Source organism: Alternaria infectoria (genome assembly GCF_024043175.1).
Source record: "Alternaria infectoria strain BMP 0036 chromosome Unknown scaffold_2, whole genome shotgun sequence".
Taxonomy (NCBI): domain Eukaryota; kingdom Fungi; phylum Ascomycota; class Dothideomycetes; order Pleosporales; family Pleosporaceae; genus Alternaria; species Alternaria infectoria.
The window spans coordinates 276069-296873 of record NW_026250691.1 but is presented as its reverse complement, the minus strand read 5'-3'; the positions used below and the strand labels follow the sequence as shown (position 1 = coordinate 296873).

The 20805-nt window shown below is 52.7% G+C and overlaps 9 protein-coding genes across 9 annotated transcripts; 4 read left to right on the top strand and 5 right to left on the bottom strand.

The window, feature by feature from the left end:
* Window positions 1-1640: 1640 nt before the first annotated feature.
* Window positions 1641-2670, top strand: J4E92_001553 (uncharacterized protein; the record flags this gene model as incomplete). Its single annotated transcript, XM_051492964.1, has 2 exons — window positions 1641-1902; window positions 1952-2670. 2 exons carry the CDS (start codon window positions 1641-1643, stop codon window positions 2668-2670), a joined length of 981 nt encoding a protein of 326 aa, XP_051356195.1.
* Window positions 2671-2698: 28 nt separating this feature from the next.
* J4E92_001552 (uncharacterized protein) lies at window positions 2699-3293 on the bottom strand (the record flags this gene model as incomplete). Its single annotated transcript, XM_051492963.1, has 3 exons — window positions 2699-2763; window positions 2815-3086; window positions 3172-3293. The coding sequence occupies 3 exons, from the start codon at window positions 3291-3293 to the stop codon at window positions 2699-2701; spliced, it is 459 nt and encodes a 152-aa protein (XP_051356194.1).
* Window positions 3294-4847: 1554 nt separating this feature from the next.
* Window positions 4848-6479, top strand: J4E92_001551 (uncharacterized protein; the record flags this gene model as incomplete). The annotated part of the gene is made up of 2 exons (XM_051492962.1): window positions 4848-5086; window positions 6254-6479. 2 exons carry the CDS (start codon window positions 4848-4850, stop codon window positions 6477-6479), a joined length of 465 nt encoding a protein of 154 aa, XP_051356193.1.
* Window positions 6480-6858: 379 nt separating this feature from the next.
* J4E92_001550 (uncharacterized protein) lies at window positions 6859-7896 on the bottom strand (the record flags this gene model as incomplete). The annotated part of the gene is made up of 1 exon (XM_051492961.1): window positions 6859-7896. The coding sequence occupies one exon, from the start codon at window positions 7894-7896 to the stop codon at window positions 6859-6861; it is 1038 nt and encodes a 345-aa protein (XP_051356192.1).
* Window positions 7897-8253: 357 nt separating this feature from the next.
* Window positions 8254-9663, top strand: J4E92_001549 (uncharacterized protein; the record flags this gene model as incomplete). Its single annotated transcript, XM_051492960.1, has 1 exon — window positions 8254-9663. The coding sequence occupies one exon, from the start codon at window positions 8254-8256 to the stop codon at window positions 9661-9663; it is 1410 nt and encodes a 469-aa protein (XP_051356191.1).
* A 250-nt stretch (window positions 9664-9913) lies between these two features.
* On the bottom strand, window positions 9914-10776 carry J4E92_001548 (uncharacterized protein; the record flags this gene model as incomplete). The annotated part of the gene is made up of 2 exons (XM_051492959.1): window positions 9914-10494; window positions 10734-10776. The coding sequence occupies 2 exons, from the start codon at window positions 10774-10776 to the stop codon at window positions 9914-9916; spliced, it is 624 nt and encodes a 207-aa protein (XP_051356190.1).
* A 3603-nt stretch (window positions 10777-14379) lies between these two features.
* On the top strand, window positions 14380-15047 carry J4E92_001547 (uncharacterized protein; the record flags this gene model as incomplete). Its single annotated transcript, XM_051492958.1, is given in 2 exon segments — window positions 14380-14384; window positions 14396-15047. 2 exon segments carry the CDS (start codon window positions 14380-14382, stop codon window positions 15045-15047), a joined length of 657 nt encoding a protein of 218 aa, XP_051356189.1.
* Window positions 15048-15795: 748 nt separating this feature from the next.
* On the bottom strand, window positions 15796-16959 carry J4E92_001546 (uncharacterized protein; the record flags this gene model as incomplete). The annotated part of the gene is made up of 1 exon (XM_051492957.1): window positions 15796-16959. One exon carries the CDS (start codon window positions 16957-16959, stop codon window positions 15796-15798), a length of 1164 nt encoding a protein of 387 aa, XP_051356188.1.
* A 1369-nt stretch (window positions 16960-18328) lies between these two features.
* On the bottom strand, window positions 18329-20634 carry J4E92_001545 (uncharacterized protein; the record flags this gene model as incomplete). The annotated part of the gene is made up of 5 exons (XM_051492956.1): window positions 18329-18469; window positions 18525-19896; window positions 19945-20123; window positions 20171-20368; window positions 20554-20634. 5 exons carry the CDS (start codon window positions 20632-20634, stop codon window positions 18329-18331), a joined length of 1971 nt encoding a protein of 656 aa, XP_051356187.1.
* Between the last annotated feature and the right edge of the window lie 171 nt (window positions 20635-20805).

The following is a 20805-nucleotide window of genomic DNA, read 5'->3' as shown; positions in this document are numbered from 1 at the left end:
GCATCATCCGGGGTGTTGAGATACAGTGTAAGGAAACGGATGGGAACTTGATGACAGGCGATGTTCTTGTCGGGCAACTTTCTGGAGGCGTGGGTTTCGGATGGTATGATCATATAGATGGAGCAACGAAACCCTTTCCTTGTGCCTGAGCTCTCAAAAGACCTCGTGTGATAACCAGCCCTGCCATGACGCTATACATATGGTGCACGAAAGCTGCCGTGCCGTCTGACGTACAGTATGCAATATATGGAGTGCGTATTTCGATCGTTGTCCTGTAGGTCGGAGACATGGACGTCATTGATCTGACAAAGACTGGCCAATGTATCCTCAGTTGGCAGGTGCTAGTCCTTTTGGAGACGAAACATAGCTCCTAGCAGGCAGCACGATTATTCCTTTCATGGTTTCGAGGTAACTGTAGGAGAGTCTGGCGTGCTACTCGCGCGAGTCAAGGTTCTTTGTTGCGTTTATAGCAACAACAAGGGTTGGTCAGGTGCGCTAGCCAATCAACGTAACTGAAGGAGCTACCTTTATTCGCAAGTCGATTTGAGCGGTATTTCCCATTTTGCCGTTAGCCGCGATAGCCTTGACCAATCTTGAATGTAGACGTCCAGGCTGTCGTGTAAATGTGACTGAGGAAGCAAACCTTGGAAGTCTGGACACCCGATTTACGCAAGAGACATGATTCCGCATGGCACTTGGAGGAGAACGTAGCGTATTCCAGCAGGCCCCTGTTCATCGCATCCCTCAAGTCATGTTGGGTAACATGAGTAGAGACGGTCAACCCTCGGAGCCATGGCTTCCATATACCCGAGACCCTGTTGTTTCATGCAGCCAGGTACATGGCAGTCAGGATACGATGAGGTTGTTTGTCTCCGGACCTGATGGCGTTTCCCGCTACACATCAGCCCTATGTCATGCATGGCTAGGTGAAGGGCCAGTTACGGGCGGAGGGACGCGAGCCCGCTGAGCCTCCACGTGTTGTTTCAGCCATCAGTCGTCTCCTCGGTGTGGGAAGTGTGCACGTGCAGAGTCGTAAGAGCCGCAAACGCAAGGGTGACAGCCTTCGTGGGTCGAGGTCATGGCGTCGTTGCTGCCTGGGTGAGCTATTCTGGAGTTACACGACCCGACATTTCATCTCCCTGCATCTCCGTGTGCTCGTCTCCTGTCTTTCGGGATTGCGATGTGACCACAGTTGTCGTTAGCGTGGGTATAAGTCGCGTAGTATTCAATTGAAGCCAGGGCCCGGTCGTGCCTCTTTATTGCTGGGGATGAGCCAGCAGGACGAGCTATCGTTTCGTGGCACTGCGGGTTGGAGGACCTGTGACCAGATGCTCGGATCTTTGAAGGCTAGTGGTGGGTATCGTTGATGGGGCCGCGGATGGGGGCGATGGATGGGTCGAGGGCTGCTCACATGGCGACGCGTTTGGGATGAGGCTGGCTGGCTTGGTTCTGAGCGGAATTAAGCCCGACGACGCGGGTCGATAGCGGGGCAGCACATGGCATCGCGCCAGGCTACGGCCAACTCCGACGCTTACCCACGGCCTGCACGCGATAGCTGGGGAACAGTCACTTGTACATAGCTGTCGTTGCAAAATCCTTCATACCACAGTGTATACGTATTCCCAATTCTTCATCCGGCCATGACTGCGCAAACCGCCGAAGGGCTCACGCCCGAGCAGCTCGCTTTCTTCAATGAGAACGGCTACCTACTGATACCGGATGCTCTGTCGCAAGAAACGGTCAAGCAGTTGGTGGAAGACACGAATAAGATGCTCAACGACTTCTCACTCGACGACCATCCCATGACCAAGTTCTCAACTGGTGGTGACGACGGCGCCGATCACGTTGGAGACAGCTACTTCTTAGAATCCGGCGATAAGGTGCGGTTCTTCTTTGAAGAGGGTACGTAGCGCGTTCGGAAACTCAAAACAATACACTGACATCTGAGCAGACGCCTTCGACAAGTCTGGCTCGCTGACAAAACCCAAACACCGCGCCATCAACAAGATCGGGCACTACCTCCACGAGCTTTCACCCTCCTTCCGCAGCATGTCCCTGTCGGCCCGCAATGCCGCCATCGCTTCCTCCCTCGGCTTCCGCGACCCTCGTGTCCTGCAATCCATGGTCATCTGCAAACAGCCAGAGATAGGCGGCGCAGTGCCACCACACCAAGATAGCACCTTTTTGTACACGGATCCGCCAAGCGCGGTTGGATGGTGGTATGCGCTCGAGGATGCGACACAGGAGAACGGATGTCTGAGCTTCGCTGCTGGGAGTCATAAGCGTGCTGCCATTGAGAAGAGGTTTGTAAGAACAGGCAACGGCACGGGCTTCATCGACAACGAGGGCGCCAGATTTCCAAAAAGCTTGAAGCAGGAAACGAACGGCGAGAAGGAGTACGAGATGGTCGAGAAGGAGGAAAGATACGACATGGGTGAGGTCAAGGCTGGGACTCTAGTGCTCATCCATGGTAACATACTCCACAAGTCGGAAAAGAATACGAGCAGCAAGAGCCGCAACATCTACACGTTCCACGTCATTGAGGGCGAGGAGAAGTACGACGAGAGGAACTGGTTGCAGCCACCAGAACAAGGGTTTTCGAGATTGTCCAAGGAGGTAACAGCAGCGAACGGGACGAATACGAACAACAGGCTCGCGAGGGACTGGTAACGACCATGTAGAATTATAGGTAGATTGATCAAGATTTGCTCTGGACGCATAATCCGATCCCGCCGAGTACAAAGGCCATGCCTATCCAGGTGTCTGTTTGGTGTTAGCCCATATCCCTCGTACATACACGATTAGACAACGTACCTCGACTGATGACCTTCTTCTCTGCCCACCACTCTCCCAACACGGTGAATAAGAACGCAAGAGAGTTCGTAATTGGCACCGTGAGACTCAATTCCGCCTTGCCTATCAATATGAAGAACCACACACTGCCGGTGACGTTCAGCAATAGCGGTATCGCATACGCTGGCCTGCTCAAGACGCCAATCACGGCGTAGAGTACGCCCAAGACTTTCTTCTTCAGCCAGGAGTTGTTTGGATCGGTGAGGGCGGGGCGTTGGGGCGGCGTGTAGTTCCTGGCGAATACAAATTAGCTCTGGACGCGTTCTGGAAAGGACCAGAAAATGCAGAATATGGTACATGACGGAGCTTGAGGCTTACATGGCAGCTTTGCGCATGAAGGGTGTTGTAAGCCCCCAGCATGCGCCGACCAGAAGGAAGCCCATGATCCAACGGAAGACTCCTGGCTCCGGCTCATTGGCCATGGGCGCGTCGGGATCCATGACACTGGTGTAGGGTGCGAAATCAGGCAAGAGAATTGCAACAGCAAACACGACAATAGGAGCGTCGATCTCGTCGGTGCTGTGCTGGTACAGTCGTCACTCCAGAGACTCGCGAGCTGCCCATGTCCGGGGCTGACCCACAGCTGTTCGTACAACGCGCTAACCGCCCGTGCGCGCCTGGGCAAGCCTCAACACCATGCTGCCATCGTGTACGCGTACTTTCTGGCATCACCTCCACCATCAGATTTGTGGCAACCGACGCCGGCCAGTCACTCAAAAAGCGCAATCTATTTCGAAATAGGATGACGAGCCTCTGCATTGGCCACATACCCAGAATCAAACCACACACATGAGACTGAAGACAATGCCGTCACAATTTGGTGAGAACAAAAGCGAGACCTGGCGGTCTTGTCGCACATCGAAACACTACCATCTCGATCCTGCGATACAGTTTCAAATTGTTCTAAACCTCGTCAAGTTGGAAGGTCCACCCATACTGAGTCCTTGCGGCTCCCCCAACGTGCACGCCCCGGAGTGCACATCAGATTGACCGTGCTGCAGATCTCACGTTGTTACGCTTACCTGCCTTTGATCCACAGCTCTGGTCCCTGCAATAGGTACATCCTGGCCGATCGGAAATCCCCGTTCCTGCATCTGTTTTTGGCCATCGATCCACTTCTCAGAATCTGCAGACCTAATTCGAAATCGACGAATCGAAACTGTCTGCGGCATCTGTCTTTGCCGGATACCAGGCTTTTGGTAACTGAACTGGCGAGACTGTCTTGTCGCATTGAAAATTTCGTAGTCCACGTGGTCTGCTCAACAATCTAAGCTGTGGCCCTAATGTAGTTGCTCAGGCGCCCCTCCGACTTCTACCTTTGAAACAACCCTCAGGTCGCTACCTCTCACTCATATGCAGGTCGAGCTTCGGTATACACAAAGACACTACAACAAAGAACGTCATCTACAACCCGATTGTCGTATTACGGGTACCTGCGGCATGGGCAACGTACCTAGGGAGAATACCCAACGGCTGGTATGTGGCTGCATGGGCACGCACCTACCATCATTACGACATGTTCAATTACCCTAGTCGCGGGCTCGAGAGGTTGTGAGGCACGGGCGGTGCGAACGCCTCAAAGCTACCTGAAACCAAAGGGTTGGGGCTTGGTCCCCCCATGCCAACCCCGGGTCAACCCAATTCGACCTACTACGCTAAGTATAGCTGGAATGTACACCGAGTAGGAAATGGCTGGTAAGGTATTTTGCCATATTTGGATGCAAAATTAAGTCTCTCTAGTCTAGGTTTGTCTAGCATGTTTGTTACGGTGCATCATTGGCACGTTACAGAAGTAGTTCGTGCAGGCCTGTAACCACCACAGCGTCTCCATCAGTCAGGTACAAGTACCGTGTTACTTATCGCCTTTACTCGCCACCAGTTCTGCTACATCCTTCAACGTCACTCGCTCGCCTATCCATTGTCGGCCAACATAACCAAATACGCTGCAAACCTACTTCCTTTCATCGCTATAACATCAACACTCCACCGACACTATGCCAATACGGTCGACCGGCGACAAAGAGGTCGAAGCAGTCGACCTGGACCGCTTATTCGAACAATATGTCGAGACAGATTTACTCAATCATTTCAATGACCGCACGCCTAAGCAATCCACTTCAGATAACACGACGCATCATTTCGAATCGTCTTTGTCAAATGGAAGCGAATGCTTTGGTCCTGAGCCTATACTCGATCGGGAAACACAGGCTGCTTGGCACAAGGCTCTCGAAAAGTACGCACAAAACGCAACCGCGTTTCGATCTGATGATCCTGCCTCCTCTTTCTATGTTACATCATCTTCCGGCATTGATTCTCGTAGCGACTCCGAGTTGTTAAGCTTCGAAGATCTCTTTGAGCTGGAGAGAAATCACTCGAGGTCCACCTCTCAGCCTCCTACAACATCTCGACCCCACCCTTCTGGACGATCTGTCAAAAAGACTCTTTCCTCTCACGGTCGACCGAAGTATCGCGGCATTACCAAGTCTACGAAGAGACCACATCCTTCAGTGTCGGCCAAGATGATGCAATCATCTCATTTCCAATCGACCATCGCGAATGCGTGGACTCGCAAGACGGACAGCCCGACAGAATCTTCCGCGAGAGCCTCGTCACATGGTATCGCTTCGCCCCCGCTTTCTTCCAATCTGGATCAGCAAGAGCGCAACAATGGCGGTGTTGCCCATAATTACCACCAGGCTTACACTAATGACTATTCGAGCCTGCCCAACGACAGATCGAACTATACGAACTACCAATTGACTCCATCTGCATCGCCAGCAATGGGAAATTCCAGCAACTCCGACGGCGGCTTCAACGCTAACATGGGACTCGCCTATTGCTCTTCTAGCACGTCAAGTGCGGCTCTCTCAGCCTTGCAGACCCCGCCTTCCTCTCTCCACTTACCCGTGACAACATGGGGCTCTGACACCTCGCCAGCTTTGGACCTTAGTTTCTCAGCCTCGTGCGACACTAGCAACAGCCTTGAGACAGCAGGTTGGTGGAATGAGAATGACCCCACCGTTCAGCCGCCATACTCTACCAGCTTTGGTCAAAGCAATCTGCGATCTACAAGCCAGAATGTGAGACTAGAAGGACTAGGAATCTCTTACGACTCAGCCGCATTCGATTTCGGCGCTATGAACGATAGCTATCCGGCCCCCAGAGCCTCAGCCTCGTTCGATATGGCTAGCTATGGTGCCATGTACAACAGACCATCACACCATTACGCGCAACCTCAAGTGTCGTCCACCAGTCAACCAGTCTCGCGCTCTCCCTCACCACGCGTCGAACCCCGCTTCCATCGTTCCAAGTCATCGAGCCATCATCGCTCTAGCCAATCATCAAGACGCAAGTCTAACCATTCTTCCCAGCAGTCCTCACGGCAGACGAGCGTAAATAGTGGCGGTGTTGGCTTCGTCAACTTCACGCCAGATGACAGCCGCAAAATCCTCACTGGTGTTGCACCCAGCGGTTCTAGCAAGACAAAGGCACGACGAGAGAAGGAAGCCGCCGATAAGCGCAGGAAGCTTAGTCGAGCGGCTATGAAGGCTGTTATAGAGGCCGGTGGTGATATCGACAGTCTGAGGAGGTTGGAGAGGGAGGGCCTGCTGGTCATGGAAGGGTGATTGGCAGTGTGCCTACCGACTTTCGGAGTTTTGTTCATGTCGAGACTTTTTTTTCTACGCTCGCTTTATACAGGGCCAATGTTTTACATATACGATTTTAGATGGGGTATTATGTGTTCACTGCACAATGAGTAATGTATGATTGACTATCTTTACAATTCTGTTCGGCGTGCGCGATCTGTGTGCGCTCCGTGAGTGCTGTTGCTAGAACACTTCTGGCAAGTGACTACATGTTACAGCGTAATGATTGCTGCAGCTGCTCGTTGACGACTCGGCGGGTACAACCCATCAGGACGCATAGATCTGATGCTTGAGCGGCATGATACGCTCATGTCTTTTACTTCTGAGTATTTGTGAATGCCTCGAACTTCGTCTATCCTCAGCCGGCGGCCTCCACCTCCATACGTCCAAGCACGGCTTCTACGACACCTTTGGCGCCAATGCCCCTCTCCACACCACCTAGACTTTGCTCTTCTGCCTCAAGCTCAACCGCGCCGTCATATACCTTGACGATCATGTCCTCATCCACCTTCGCGCCACATGCTACTAATCCCCTGATCAATGTGCTGACCCTGGTAATCTCCCGCATAACAGCTGGCTCGATCTCGTCGTTCTGGCTGGAGTACAGCGTCTCGGTCACACTTTCGTCTAGCCTGTTGATACCCACCTCTTTCGGGTCCGCATTCGTCGCGATGTGTTTGCTGATGAAGATGTATCCGTTGACGCCGAGTACAATGTCGATCTCGCCTGCCGCGGTGTTCAGCGTGAACACCTGCCGCCTACTCCTCACTACACCACCCTTGCGACTCAGTATGCCACCGCCTGCGCCACTTAGACTGGTAAACAAGCCATTCCGCAGTTTTCCGTATTTGAGCGATCGCGTGTGGAGGGATGCTGTGCCGTCTTGGTGCAGACTCTGCACTTCAGCGACGAGTAAATCGCCTTCTTGAAAGAATGTCCGGATGTTCAGTTCGTCTACTGTCGTTCTGCGTCGCAACACTCCACCGGGCAAGTTTATACTTGACAAAGGCAGGTTTGCGTGCATTGGCGCTGCGATGTCCACATTCCACTTCTTCGTTCCCACTGTCATTATGCGTCCTACGACCAAGTCGCCAATCTCGGGTTGGTATCGAGCGCGCAGCGGTTGTACGGAAAGCAGTTTGTTGGTCTTGTGCAGGGTACCGGCGACGGTCGATATTATCGTGGTGGAGGATGGAGGGAGGCTTGGGATGTAAGTGCCGTGGCCGCGCATCCATTGAGGGTCTGAGGTTATGTGTTCGCCGGGCGTTACTATCGATTTTGAGCCGGAAGTCGCGAAGTCATCGTCTTCCATTTCCACATCAGAGTCGTCGTATTCGTCTTTCGCATCGCGCCGTGGTGGGAGAGGTGCGCTGGGTGGGAGGATGGAGATTGGCATGGTGAAGATGCGCCTGTGTGGACGGCGCTTTCTGTTTCGAGAGTGTGAAGTATATGATCGATCGATCCGATTACCGCCAATCGCTTTAAGCTAGTCGAGGCTGCGTTCGTGTGATATCGCGGGGGTGTTGGTGATGTTGTCTACTGCGAAGAGCTTCCGAAATTTTGGCGGGGATTGAAGCTTCCCCGATGATCCCTGCCGAGCTTTCCGGATGAGGCCTAGTCTTGACGCGTCTACCTCATGGCAGTCGCGACAGGTCCGACCCGACGTCATCCATCAACAGTCGAATCTCGCTATCACTCCCTCTCCATCACTGCTACATCGCTGCTCTGAACGGGAGTCTCGGATACAAGGACTATGGCACCGACAACACCATCCCCTGTCGTGTCCAGCTTCAACGAGCCCTTCATATCAGCGCTGGATGCTGCGGCGCCGGCCAATGCGACCGATGACCCAAGCTACTATGCCCGCTATCCGCGGTCCCTGATCACCACCTCTAATCTCGACACTTTCATGACTGGAACTGGATCTGCAATCTACGACTCATTAGTGCCTCTCCTCGAGTCTACTAGCCGCGAGCTTATCCTGGTCACTTGCTTCTGGGCTAGATCGACAACTCTTGAAACACTGAACGAGGTTCTGAGAAGACTCTCCGACAAGGCTGTCAGGAGAGGGACGGACAAGATCAGAGTTCGACTTTGCTTTTCCTCCAGCTCGGTCTTTCAGAAGCTATTTCACAAGCAGGCCACTTCAGGACAGACGTATCAGCCTTCAGCATGGGTGAAGAAGCTGGGCTTGCCTGACCCGTCTGAGCTCAATGGACTGGACCTCGAGATCAAGTCTATATTCATATTACCATTCAGTGTCATGCATCCCAAATTCATCATCGTCGATCGGAAGACGGCAGTGTTACCAAGTTGCAACATCAGCTGGGAAGAATGGTTCGAGGGTGCCGTCACCCTTACTGGACCTGTTGTCGAACAGTTCCTCAAATTCTATCGTACTTTCTGGGAGCGGCGAGAGGATGTTCCGACTAGTCTCGACGTTCCCGACAGCGCTGCGGTAAAGCTTCACGGTGCGCTGAAATCGTCTGCACTACTGTCGGCTCGCAGTATACATACCGTCTTCCTTCCCAGCCCACACCGTCGTAATCCGCGCTTTAGTTTCGTTGGAGCTCAAGACACCCTTCGAGCTCCGCCAACGCCTCTAAACGTTTTCATACTCACACTCTTCGCGAAGGCTGAGAGAAGCATCCGTATTCAGACGCCAAATGTCACTGCGCCACCTGTCCTGTCCGCTATACTCAGAGCGCTTGCACGCGGCATCGACGTACGCATTCTGACCTCGGAACGTCTCATGATACTCGAGCAGTTGGTCACAGCAGGAACCACAACATCACGCTGCATCAAGAAGCTCATCAAACGCTATCAACAGCTGACCCACGACGGTGGCAATTCAAACGATGAGGAAGCAGCTATGGCGACTCCCAAGCCCGGTCGCCTGCATGTATCATACTTCGAGCCGATCGGTGGGCCTAAGAAGAGAGGCAACGAGTCCGGAGAGCCTCAACAGTCGCATCTCAAGATGACCATCGTTGACGAGGAAGTTTTAGTCTTAGGCTCTGGAAACCTGGACCGGGCGAGCTGGTTCACAAGTCAAGAGCTAGGTGTTGCCTTTTTCGACAAAGAAGTGGTCAGAAAGGTTGGAAGTGCGGTTGATGAAGGTACACAGGGAAGAAGCAAAGTGGTGTTCGACAGTGAGGGCTAGCACGTATCGTGTAAGACAGGCGCTACCTAGTGCATTGGACTTAATGTACAGCAGTGGCATCAACGCACTGTTCTGTCAACCATGAACTTCTTCCCATGATCCGAGTTGGCTGTGGAAACATTGAACCAACTGTGAAATTCCCCTCACGAGCTCCGAGCTTACGAAGTCGACACACTCTTTCCAAGACTACCGCTTCAGACCACCGTCCCCAAACAACCTCCTCATCGTCCTTCTCGTCCATACGGTCAATCTAATCCTTGATTTCGACGAGATCCGCAAAGCATGTCGCAATCTTCTCAGCGCACCCGTTGGGACAGGCTTTGGTGTTGGGACCGGCATCTCCATCGGTTGAATAGTCTCCGCATCTGAGACCACGGACCTTGACTGTAAGCTCGCAGGTGCTGAGATATGTACGACAGCCTTCGAAGTGCTCTTCGATTTTTTCCTTGTCCATGCACCAGTGAATCCTACCGATCTTGTTCCTGTGGTTGTGGTAGTCATCTAGATTCCCAGCGAGTATAATCTCGACTGTGAGCTCCTTCAGGGCAGGAAACTCTGACTGCCAGACGACGGCCGGATTCTCGCTCCCTCTAAGCTTCTTCAGTGTTGGTTGACGCAGTCTGGAGCTCTTTTCGGTGTCGAGGAAGACATCCCATGAGTACGGGAATTTGGCGTCTTCAATCATCCTTTTCCAACCTAATCGGCCATCCACGAAGATCTCGATGGTCAAGTTCCGAACCTGTTCTGTGAGAGACGTGGGCGGTCGTGGGTATTGTAGGCCAGCGCTCGGCCAACAGAGAAGGAATTGGTTTTCTCCCCACGAAATCTTGGCTAGTCTATTCATCTCTTTACTGGTGAGGAGCAAAGCCTCATAGCTAGCCATTTTTGCACGGATGGGATGAGTTATGGCCGTGAGAGTGCCATTAATGTGGAGTCGGTGGCCAAGGGTCGCCAGTTTCAGCTCCTCTGGTAAACTATTCCAAGATGCAGGAGCAGATGAGGCCTCATCGCACATGCTCGCTAAACTCGTTAGCGTGCGAGATGGAGGGTGATGAAATAGGAAGACTTACTATCCTTGAAAGACACTGCGTTGGTTTCTTTGTCGGCGTTCATGCTGTGGTGTTCTGCTTGGTGGTGGATAAGAGTAGTTGTTCGGAGAGACTGGGGAAGACTGAGGGAGCAAATTCAGCACATATTTATCTGAATGGCCACAGTTGAGCCCGGTACGGTGAAGTCAAGGCAAGCAGACACGTTGCTGAAAGGCGTCAGATTGACTTGGGGTCTACCCATGTATTCTACGCAGTTGTTCATTGCGTACGAGTGAAACGAAGTCAACCCTGCGGATGCTGAACGAGCTTTCACATTGGACGTCCGTCTAGGCTTTGGGTGAATATACACAGTGCACAAAGGGCGTCCCCATCCCTCTACTATATATAAATCTCTTTCCCTCAAACGTAGTTATTCCACCTTGTGAGCCGAAGAGCGGCCCACCAGCAATCTTAACGAATCGGATTTCACGAAATGGCAACCGAGGTGTCGCAAACCACAATTGTCCAGTCGAGACTCCTGGACCTATCTAACGAGCTATTGATGCAAATTCTTGGATATTGTCTTGTATTTGACAAACCCATCACCGCTATGATACACACCGTGTACATGGCTCGTCTCATTCGACTTGCTAGCATCAACAAACGGCTATACGACCTAGCTATGGATGTCTACTGGAAGGAGAACGAATTTGTCATCGGGCTATCGAAAACGAACACGCTACTCTTCAATCCTCGTAGAGCGATGTACAGCTTCAAACATCCAAGTCCGCCAGTCGCCTCACTGGTGCGTAATTTGACTGTAGATCTGCGATTTCAGCCGGAGCTCTACAACGGCGACCCTCGGTACCTTCAAGATATCTTCAAGCTAGATGGCGACTGGCTGTTCCTAGTCCCCAATAGATGGAAGCCATCCCCGATCCCGTTTACTTTGGGTAAACCCACGGCTGATGACTCCAGTATCCCCGAGGGTACCCCTGCCTCGGATCCCGTGCACTGGCAGCAGTACTTCCACCCCCAGTTGCTCAAGATCATCGTCACTCTTGAAAATGATGGTAAAGACGAGACTTGCTTCATGGCTAGGGGTCGTTATTCATCAGGGCGTTGGTGTGGACTTACACTCAAACAGCGCCGCAAAGATGCTAAAAAGGGGCTCCGGGGTACATCCTGCAACGTCGATGCGAAAAAGATTGTGGTTGAGGTCCGAGGTATGGAATGCTCGGGTGGCGACGGATCGGGTATTTGTGGTGGTTCTTGCGCGAAAATTATCCAAGAGACGTTGCAGCGCATGCTCCGGAAATAGTAGAGTTGTCACTTAGTATGGTTAGTACGTAGTATGGTTGGAGAGCGCGAAGTGCACGAATCTTGGCTTGCTCTTTTACCAATTGCATTACCATTGCGGTCTGCACTTCGTTTGCTGCAAGATGTATTTCGTTACTGTATTTGTTTTACCCAAATCGCTATCCTACCATTGGTATTAGCTCCTAGCCAACGCCAATCATTACCTACCTATGTCTGATGTGCTTAGGTACCAAGCACCATTTTGGGTGCTGTTTCTCGCGATGCTGTTTGATCGCTTGACCAACTATGTGCAACGTGGTCTCAAGTTTTTTTTTAATATCTAGAGCTTGGAGTGAATTTGGGTTCAGCTAGTCCTTCGCCAGCAGTAGCGGGGGTGTGAAGGGGGCTGGCGATTAGATAATCGGGTGATGACGTCACACATCGTCACCTTTCCGAGGTCCCCGTCAGGCATCGCCGGAACCGCAGTCATCTAACTCAATACAGGTGTCGTGCACGCTTATCATGAATCAATCCAATTTCAGTAGTCTACACTACATTTCACGCTTGTTATTTAGTGAAGGTAATATCCCTGGTCACAAACCCTTCGACGCGACGCGTCAATTCCCATTGCGCTTCATCCTCCTCAGGATTTCTTCGCCCCACAAAGCCCGATCGATCAAACGTGACTACGCCGTCAAACGGCAGATGCACGGGTTCTCCTCGGCGCGCTAAATAGCACTCGTCGAAAGACATGGGCCCCCGTATCACACAGGTATTCTTAGCAATTTCGAGGATTGCTGCATCCTCACCTGACAAATATCTCACTTTGAGATGAACTAGTCCCGTGAAGCCAGCACGATCTTCTCCGGAAAATGTTAGAAGTAATTGCCAGTCAAATTCGCATAGACGAGTCTGGAAAGTGATATGACGTAGCTGAGGCCGTATACTCATGGGAGGCTTAGCCAATATCGAGTTTGGAAATACTAGAGAGTTGGTGAACTGCATGGTGAACTTGTTCTCTTGATAGAATACAGCTTTGGCCATCTCAGCGATGTCCGGCGTCATTCTGAGGTACGGAAACAGCTCCCTTCGTATTACGGTGTTGATGTTTGCTGGCCATAGTGGAGAGGGATACAGGAGGTTATAACGAAGTATCTCGAGTTTCAGTTCAGTCGGTAACTTGCTCCAGCCCCTTGCGAATCCTGGTGTTGCAGGACCAGCCGGAGAAATCGTAAGTTTGTTGTCGCATCGAATTCGGATCGGTGTGTACGCGTGTATTTGCATTGAGCAGGGTGCTGATATCTTCAACGGCTGGGACGAGTACACTGCGAAAGTAGCTTGTCTGGGTATAACCATGGGCCAATGGATCTCTATCGCTTCTTCAAACTCCTCATCTTGCCCTGACGCCCTCCCCTGTGCGCTCATCGAAGTTGTCTCAGGGGTTGTAGCGGACATGGCTCTTGCGATATGTCTACCTCGTTCTCAAGGAATACTGCGGAGATATGACTGCTTTGAGAATGTCTCTGAAAGGCGTAATAAGCCTGAGGGACAAAGGCTGAGGTTAGTGCTAAAACTCCCTCTTGGTATAGAACTCGGACTTATCTAGTATCTACTCGCTGTGAAGTTGATCACGCACAATGGATGTACCACAATTCACAGCGCAAGTGTACGTTGTTCGAATTCAATTGTAGTTTAGACAGCTCTTGACATACAGCTTGTGGATTCTATGCGCTGGAATTACATCCGTTCGAGGCCTCGCGCCTCAAAGTTGCAACGAGCGAAGGCTTCAATGCTAGTCTCTATTCTTGTTCAAAAAAAGGCTTTCACCTACACGATGGGGTCAACAACTTCCCTGATGGTGGCTTGGCAGAAATCTTTCGCGATTCTGTAGGCTTCGGGGTTCAGACTTGTGTGGGCGCTGTACCAAGCTGTGCAATTAAAGCCCGAGTTACATTTCACTCTCTACGCTGCTGCCTGATCACTCCTAAGACCCCAAGCTTTTGATCTACTACTTCTTCGCTGTCAGCCGGCTGAAGTACCTAGGTACCTCAATCTCTCACAGCCCAAGCAACACAAAACATGCTCCGCCAAACTATAACTATCCCGTTAGCTTCCCTTCCCCACTCGCAAACACAGCCTATGGATGCGCTTTATTCTCACACCCGTCCAAGGCCGTCGCGCGCACACGCTTTCGGAACTACAGCGCCGCCAGATTGCTCACCTCCATCTGCCTCATGTACGACTATACTCGGTCTGTCTCAAGATTCGCCTCTCTTGATTCGTACACCGCTTGAGATGCCTGCGGGATCATGGCTTTGGATCACCGCACCCTCGGCGTTGAAGGTAGTCGATACTTTCACCAGGAGCGTCATACAATTAGCCTGCAGCCATGCTGTGTACTTCAGACCTCACCACCCTACCTGGCTCGTACCTTCGCTACCGCTTGACGTTGCTTTCGCCATCGGCTGGGGTAAGCTCCCCACAGAACTAAAAGTCCAAATACTGAGCTACAACTTGTCTTTTCCTGAAACGGTCGACCTGTACGAAAAGAATGTTCTGCCAGCTCTCGACCATCATATCCGCATGTCCCCCGAGATTGCCAGCCTCGCAGAGGAGATATTCTACTGCGATAACACCTTCCGCATGCGGCGCGACCCTCCAAGACCGTCAGGCCGCCCTACATTTCCAATCGCCAACGAGTTGGTCCGGAAGATTATCGTAGACGTTAACATGGGTTCCTTTACCGACTGGGAAAATTTGTCTTGGATGTCCAAGGGGAACGCTGGACTTTCGAACTTACGATACGTCAGCGTCGTGGTCAATTGCCGTGGAGCCAGATGGAGTCCTCTAAACGATGATACCATCGCGCAGCTTCTTAAGTGGGTACATGCCAGCTGTGACGAGTCTATCGAATTCAGATGCAAAGGCGAAGTTACATTCACCGGTAGGCTGTGGCAGAGCGGCAATATTCCCTCGATTACCGACGGCATTCAGAAGGTGGAGGCACTCGTGAGGAGTAAGGTGGCGTTTGAAGACGATTCCAAGGACGAGGTTTGAGCAGATCTAAGAGGCATACATATGGAAGGTATGGAATCCGGGCGGAGCAATGCAGTTGCATCAAGTGTGGGGGCGACAGTTGTGTGGCGAAAGCGAAGAAGATACTAGATCTCGTAGAACACACCCAACCTTCAAATCCTTGAGAGAGATGAAATGTCGAGCGTGAATTGTATTGCAGTCAACCATTACCGCCGAAGCGCATAATCGGCATCATGGTAGCTCACTAGCATCTCAGCCAGATAATGAGCGGAGTAGGGTGTCTGTCTTTACAAAAGACTATATACAAGCTGTGTGTCATCCACGTCCATCGTATCATCTATCATCAACCATACGCCATAACGCCAGACAAGCGCCAGACCCATGGGTAAAGATACTGCAGATACCGCGGAAGAGTATGGTGTGAGTTGAGCAAAATGGTAGATGTCGGCATAGCCCAATCATCTCTTGGTAAAAATAAAGCGGTGAAAGTAAACAAAAAGTCCAAAATATGATCCACATCAGCACTTGACGGATCGTCCCAATTGCATACCAGAACCATGCAGATCGAGAACCTGGGGGGCATGCCAACGTAATCCAATCAGACCCAAAACCATTTCCAGCCCTTGTTGCGTGTGAATAAATGCGCAGCCATAATCTAATGTTGAATGTGGGGGGTATGTGACGTGTAACAGTCGTGTCTCGTACGGCTTTGTGCGTTTTCGCAACGTTCGCCAGCTCTATACAGCGCGATGCTGTAGAGGGAAAGGGTCTACATGGAGCCCATAGCAATGAGTGCCTCGATGGCGTCGCGCTCAGCGCCAGAGCCGGCTACACCAGCTGGTGCATTAAAAACGGAAGAAGTCAAAGGAGAGCCCGCGTTCACGACGTGATTACCGTGGGATGCATGTGGAACAGTAAGGAAAGGTTTGTACGTGGGCGTCGCAGTGCGTGCGTTGTGAGGCTGAGGCTGTGGCAGAGAGTGGGCCTGGGCGGATATGCTCCGGTAGCGCGGGTTGCTCGTCTGAGTTCGGCTTAGATAGTTGTAATCGCGGTGTTCTCGGCGCGGACCGCGGCGGGTCTCGCGAAGAGCTTCAGGCCCCATCGTCGCCCAGTCTTCTTGATCCGTGTCGTCGTTAAGTTCTTCCTCCAAATCCATGTCGGAAGCCGAGTCGGATTCGGTGCTGCCCTCAGAGTCGTCCAGCGACATCTGGTCAGCCATTTCTTCGTCCTCGCCCTGGCGGTGGGGCGACCACGAGCCAGCATTCCAGCTGCCCGAGTAGACGTCGCGCTCTTGTCGCAACTTGGGTATTTGGAGGCTGCCCCCGATGCTATCGACACTCGCCGGCGTTGCGCGCCCGTTTCCAGAGCGCTTACCACCGATGGGCATTCCTGCCGCCTGGGAGCCGGAGCCAGCTACACTCCAACGCCCCCAGCCAACCTTCTCGAACTTGACCTCTCCGTGCAGACCGCCGCCGGCGCGATGTTCCAGCGCCGCAACGACTAGCCTACGTGCCTTCGCAGGGGGCAGCCCAGAGAAGCCAGGCACCGCATGTGTCAGATGCGCCATCATCTCGCGGATGGGCATTGCGCCGTGGCCTTCGATGATGTCTGGCAGGTGGTGCTTGGCCAGCATCAGCGCCGTAATCTGGCGCGTCGCATCCAGACCCGCCAGCGCCTCCTTGGAGAGCGCAGAAGGCTGGTCCTGCGCGGCCGCATGTTCCACCGCATCCTGAAGATCTATCTCCATAGACTCCTCTTCTGGTGTGTGCAGGCGCCCGACGACGGGCATGGGGCGTCGCTTGTGCGCAGGGAGCGTCGGAGAGATGGAGCTCGGGGGCGTAGGGAGGGTGCCGGTCGAAGCAGCATGGCCGCTGTCCTGGCGTCCAAAGGCCATAGCGATGTTGGACATCGGCTTCTGGGCGGAAGCAGCCATGTTTACTGTTGGGAGGCAGGGGCTGACGGGTGAGTCAAAGCGCGAGTTGGTCGGTAGTCGCGCTGGATGGAAAGGAGGTCTGGAGAGCGGAAGAGTCAGCAACCAGAATCTCTGATATGGTAGGGTTCAGAAGGTGAGTTTGCAGGGCGATGCAACTCGTCTTGCGGCAAACGCACCAGGAGCTTCGGCTTGCACTGTCGGGTATCGACGGTACGGTGTTCGGGCTGCAGCAGGAGTTTGGGTGTAAAATTGAAGACAAAGGTCGAACTGCTTTGTGCGACAAGCGAAATGCAGTTATGGGGCGGATATGCGTTGGCGTTGGGTTGTTATAGCAAGCTGCAGCAACGTAGCTTGTGCCTTCACCGTTCCGAGAGGTTTAGCGATCGGCGATGGATCAGCGAGTCGGTAACGGGAGGATGCAGGTAGCGTGTCGGGGCAGCAGAGGCGAACGGTAATAGAGGCAGAGACGGGCAAACAGCGTACAAACGAGCTATCAGAAGAGGTTCAATATTCGGGTGTGGGCTATGTTATGAGTCTACGTACGAGCAAGGCAGGGTCGCTATGATAAGGGCTCCTTGGTTCCGAAGGCAGCTGGTTCCAAGGAAGGCACGCGCATCTGACGGGAAGCTACGACTCGTGCCCCTGTCAGCCATGTGATTGGCTCGGAAGCAGCTGACTGAGTCCTTGACAGCCACACACCTCGCACAAGCGTCATGAAACCTCGCCCCTCGCAGCAGCAGGGACTCGAAGCTTAGAAGAAGCAGGGCAACGCTAGAGTAGTACAAAGTGTATCGTGTCTTTGCGATGCGGTGAAGCCGTGTAGTTTGTCTGAAATGCTGCCAAATGCTGCGAGAACGATGTCGCGATGTTCGCAGCTGCTGCATTCAGCCATCTCGATCGTGGCTTCCGTTCGCAGCCGATGCCCCATATCGCCATGCTGTGTGTATCGGCTTCTTACGTTGGCCATCCGTCTCTCCATGCCTCGCTCCCACACCGGCGATTGGAGCTATCATTATCGCGCTGCGGGGTCCATCCCACCATCCAAAGGTCCGATTTCGCCATGCGCCTACTAATGAGAGGCTCAGGCACATGGTGAGGGGGCCTGCTGTCGCGGCCAGCAACCACCGTCTGACACACGTGTTTGCCCGACAGGCCTCACTGCAAGACATCCCGTCGCAGAAGATCGCCAAACTCTACAGAGAGCTTGCGCAACCCATCGGAGCTTTTTGCCGTCAACCGAGGGACGTGAGCGTTACGACCAGACAACGTGATAATGCCTCAACCATGATTTGCGTTGACAACATACTTCGTGATAGCCTAGTGGGTGGGGATTCCGTTAGCGATGCGACTACACACACAAAAGTTCGAGTCAAAATCGACGTACCGATTTGAGGACGTTGATCTGCTGCACCGTGCGAGTGAAAACGGCCCGGTACTGCTCGAGGTTCTGATGCACCACTTCGTTGCGCGTAGTGCGGCCTTCGCAGATGGCCTTCATCTGGACCTCCATCTACCCAATGTGTTAGCGAGCATGCCGGGTCATCAAAGCCCAACATCCCACTTACTTCTTTCCGGAGGAATGGTTTGCTGAGGCTTGTCTCAAACCCCACGTTGTCGTATCCTTCGATAAGCGCGATACCCAGCGTCGTTGGGATGAACTCTTGTATTCCGCCCGTTCCTCCTCCGTTGTTCTGGCCTACGGCTGCGCCGCCTCGCCCACCACGTCCTCCTCGTGCCCCTCCTCTGCCTCTGCCGCGGCCTCTACCTGCACCTGCGCCATCTGCGGCTGCTGCTGCGCCGCCCGCTTTGAGTCTTGCAATGACGTATTCGCGCTCCTTGATCTTAGCGATATGCTCGGCCATGGTTGCATCCGTGCCAATACCGTTTGCATCCATGAGGGCGATGAGTTCGGGCTCGGTGAGGTAGCTAGGTGCCGACGTTTGTCCGTCCAGCATATTCGCTTCTGTAGGCTCGAAAGTCTCACCTACCGTGTACTGGGGGAGCACTTGACTGCTCTCCCACTTGTCGTATGGATAGACCTCGAGATAGTTCCTGGCAATCACGGTAAGGCCATGTGCATGAAATATCTCGCCTCCATACTCGATCTCGATGTCTGTGGCTTCGCCGACAGCGTCTTCAGAACAACAGGCGAGAAAGCGGCGGACAACAAATTCATAGACGGTGCGCTCTCTGTCGTTGAGTTGATTGGAAGCGACGTAGTTAACGGGATGGATGGGCGGATGTGCTTTGTCGTTGTTGCGGCCCTCGCGAGGTTGATGAAAGCCACCGTTCATGAGGTTCTGTGCGAACGGACCCCAGCGACCGTCTTGTGTTTGCCTTCCGACAAGCGCTCGCAGGTCCATACCACGATCAAATTGGTCAGTCTCAGTACGCGGGTAACTGATCCATCCTTTCGTATACAAGTCTTCGGCCACTTTCATGACGTCTTGCGAGGTCATGCGAAGAAATCTACTTCCATTCTTTTGTAGTTCGACTGTCGTCAGAGGTAATGGTTTCCACTTCTTTGTGGGTTTCTTAGCCATCTTGATCACCTTCGCTGTCTTTGAGAGCAGACATCTCTCGAAGATGAGGACGACCGCCATACGATCGAAAAGATGACCTCGTCGCCAATTAAACTTGACTTCAATGTCGTCTTTCTTGTGTGCGAGCTTGATGTACCAAAATGGCTCAGGAACAAAATTTCGCACTCGCAGATAGCGATCGACAACGAATCCTAACGTTGGAAATTGACAAGAGCCGTAGCTGATCAACTTGAATCGCTCTTCGCCCTGCTGAGGAATCATATTTTGTAGCGCCAGTGTCTGCATGCGTGTGAAGGCTGCACCGAGCCGCAGATCTAGCTCAATACGAGCCGAAACAGCTTGAGCCTGCTTCTCGTCTAGGCGGATCGGGTTCTGTGAGGCTTGTATAACGTGCCTGGGTCACGTTAGTTGATGCTCATGAAGATCTTGCAGTGTCACAGACGCTCTCTCGATGTTGCTAAAACGCGCTCTCCAAACCTGCATGTTTGGGTTCGCCTTCAGCGCAATATCACGAATCTCAGTGCCGATATGCTCGCCTTCGCGATCACAATCAGTCCAGATGAACAAGATGTTCGCCCACTTGGCTTGCGCTTCGATATTGCTCGCTACAACCTTTTTGTCCTGTATGTGGATTAGCCAGCTTCGTCAGAATGAACCAAATCACCCACTTCTGCTATGCTCGACACTATGGGTGCCTCGAACAGTGCTGCGGGTTGACATGAGTGCCATTTCTTGAATCGATCGTTGAAGTCCTGCGCAACGATATGTCCGGCAACGCATGTGAACGTTACAGAGCATTGTCCCCAGTTTTGGAAGCGAAAATCAAACTTGTAATTCTTGACCCACTGGATACCGCGGACACTTTCCTATCTGAAGTCAGCATGCGTCCGATCTGCACGTCAGGCCATGAAGGCGCCCCTATCCTTGCACCGGATACTAAGACATGAGCTGAACGCATCTGGCATCCTCTCCGGCTATCGGAATATCAATCAAACACAAGTGTGAACTTTCAAGGTATATGTTGAAGGTCAATGCGACATGCTGAACTTACTGCTCGGGCTTGGCCGCCCAGATGATTTGCGACTGCTTTTGCGATCGAAGGCTTTTCCGCCACGCACAGTACCCGAGTCATACCTCTGGAGTGCCGTTGAAACCGCGAAAGAGGCTCAACGTGGGTCTGGAGATGATGGTGGGGAAAGATCCTCACGGTCATGTGAAGACGCGTCAGATCAGCCTTGGCGCGTGCTAGCGCGTTTATCAGCCGCACGGACGCTATCGCAGCTCGCTAAGCCGGGGCCGCCAG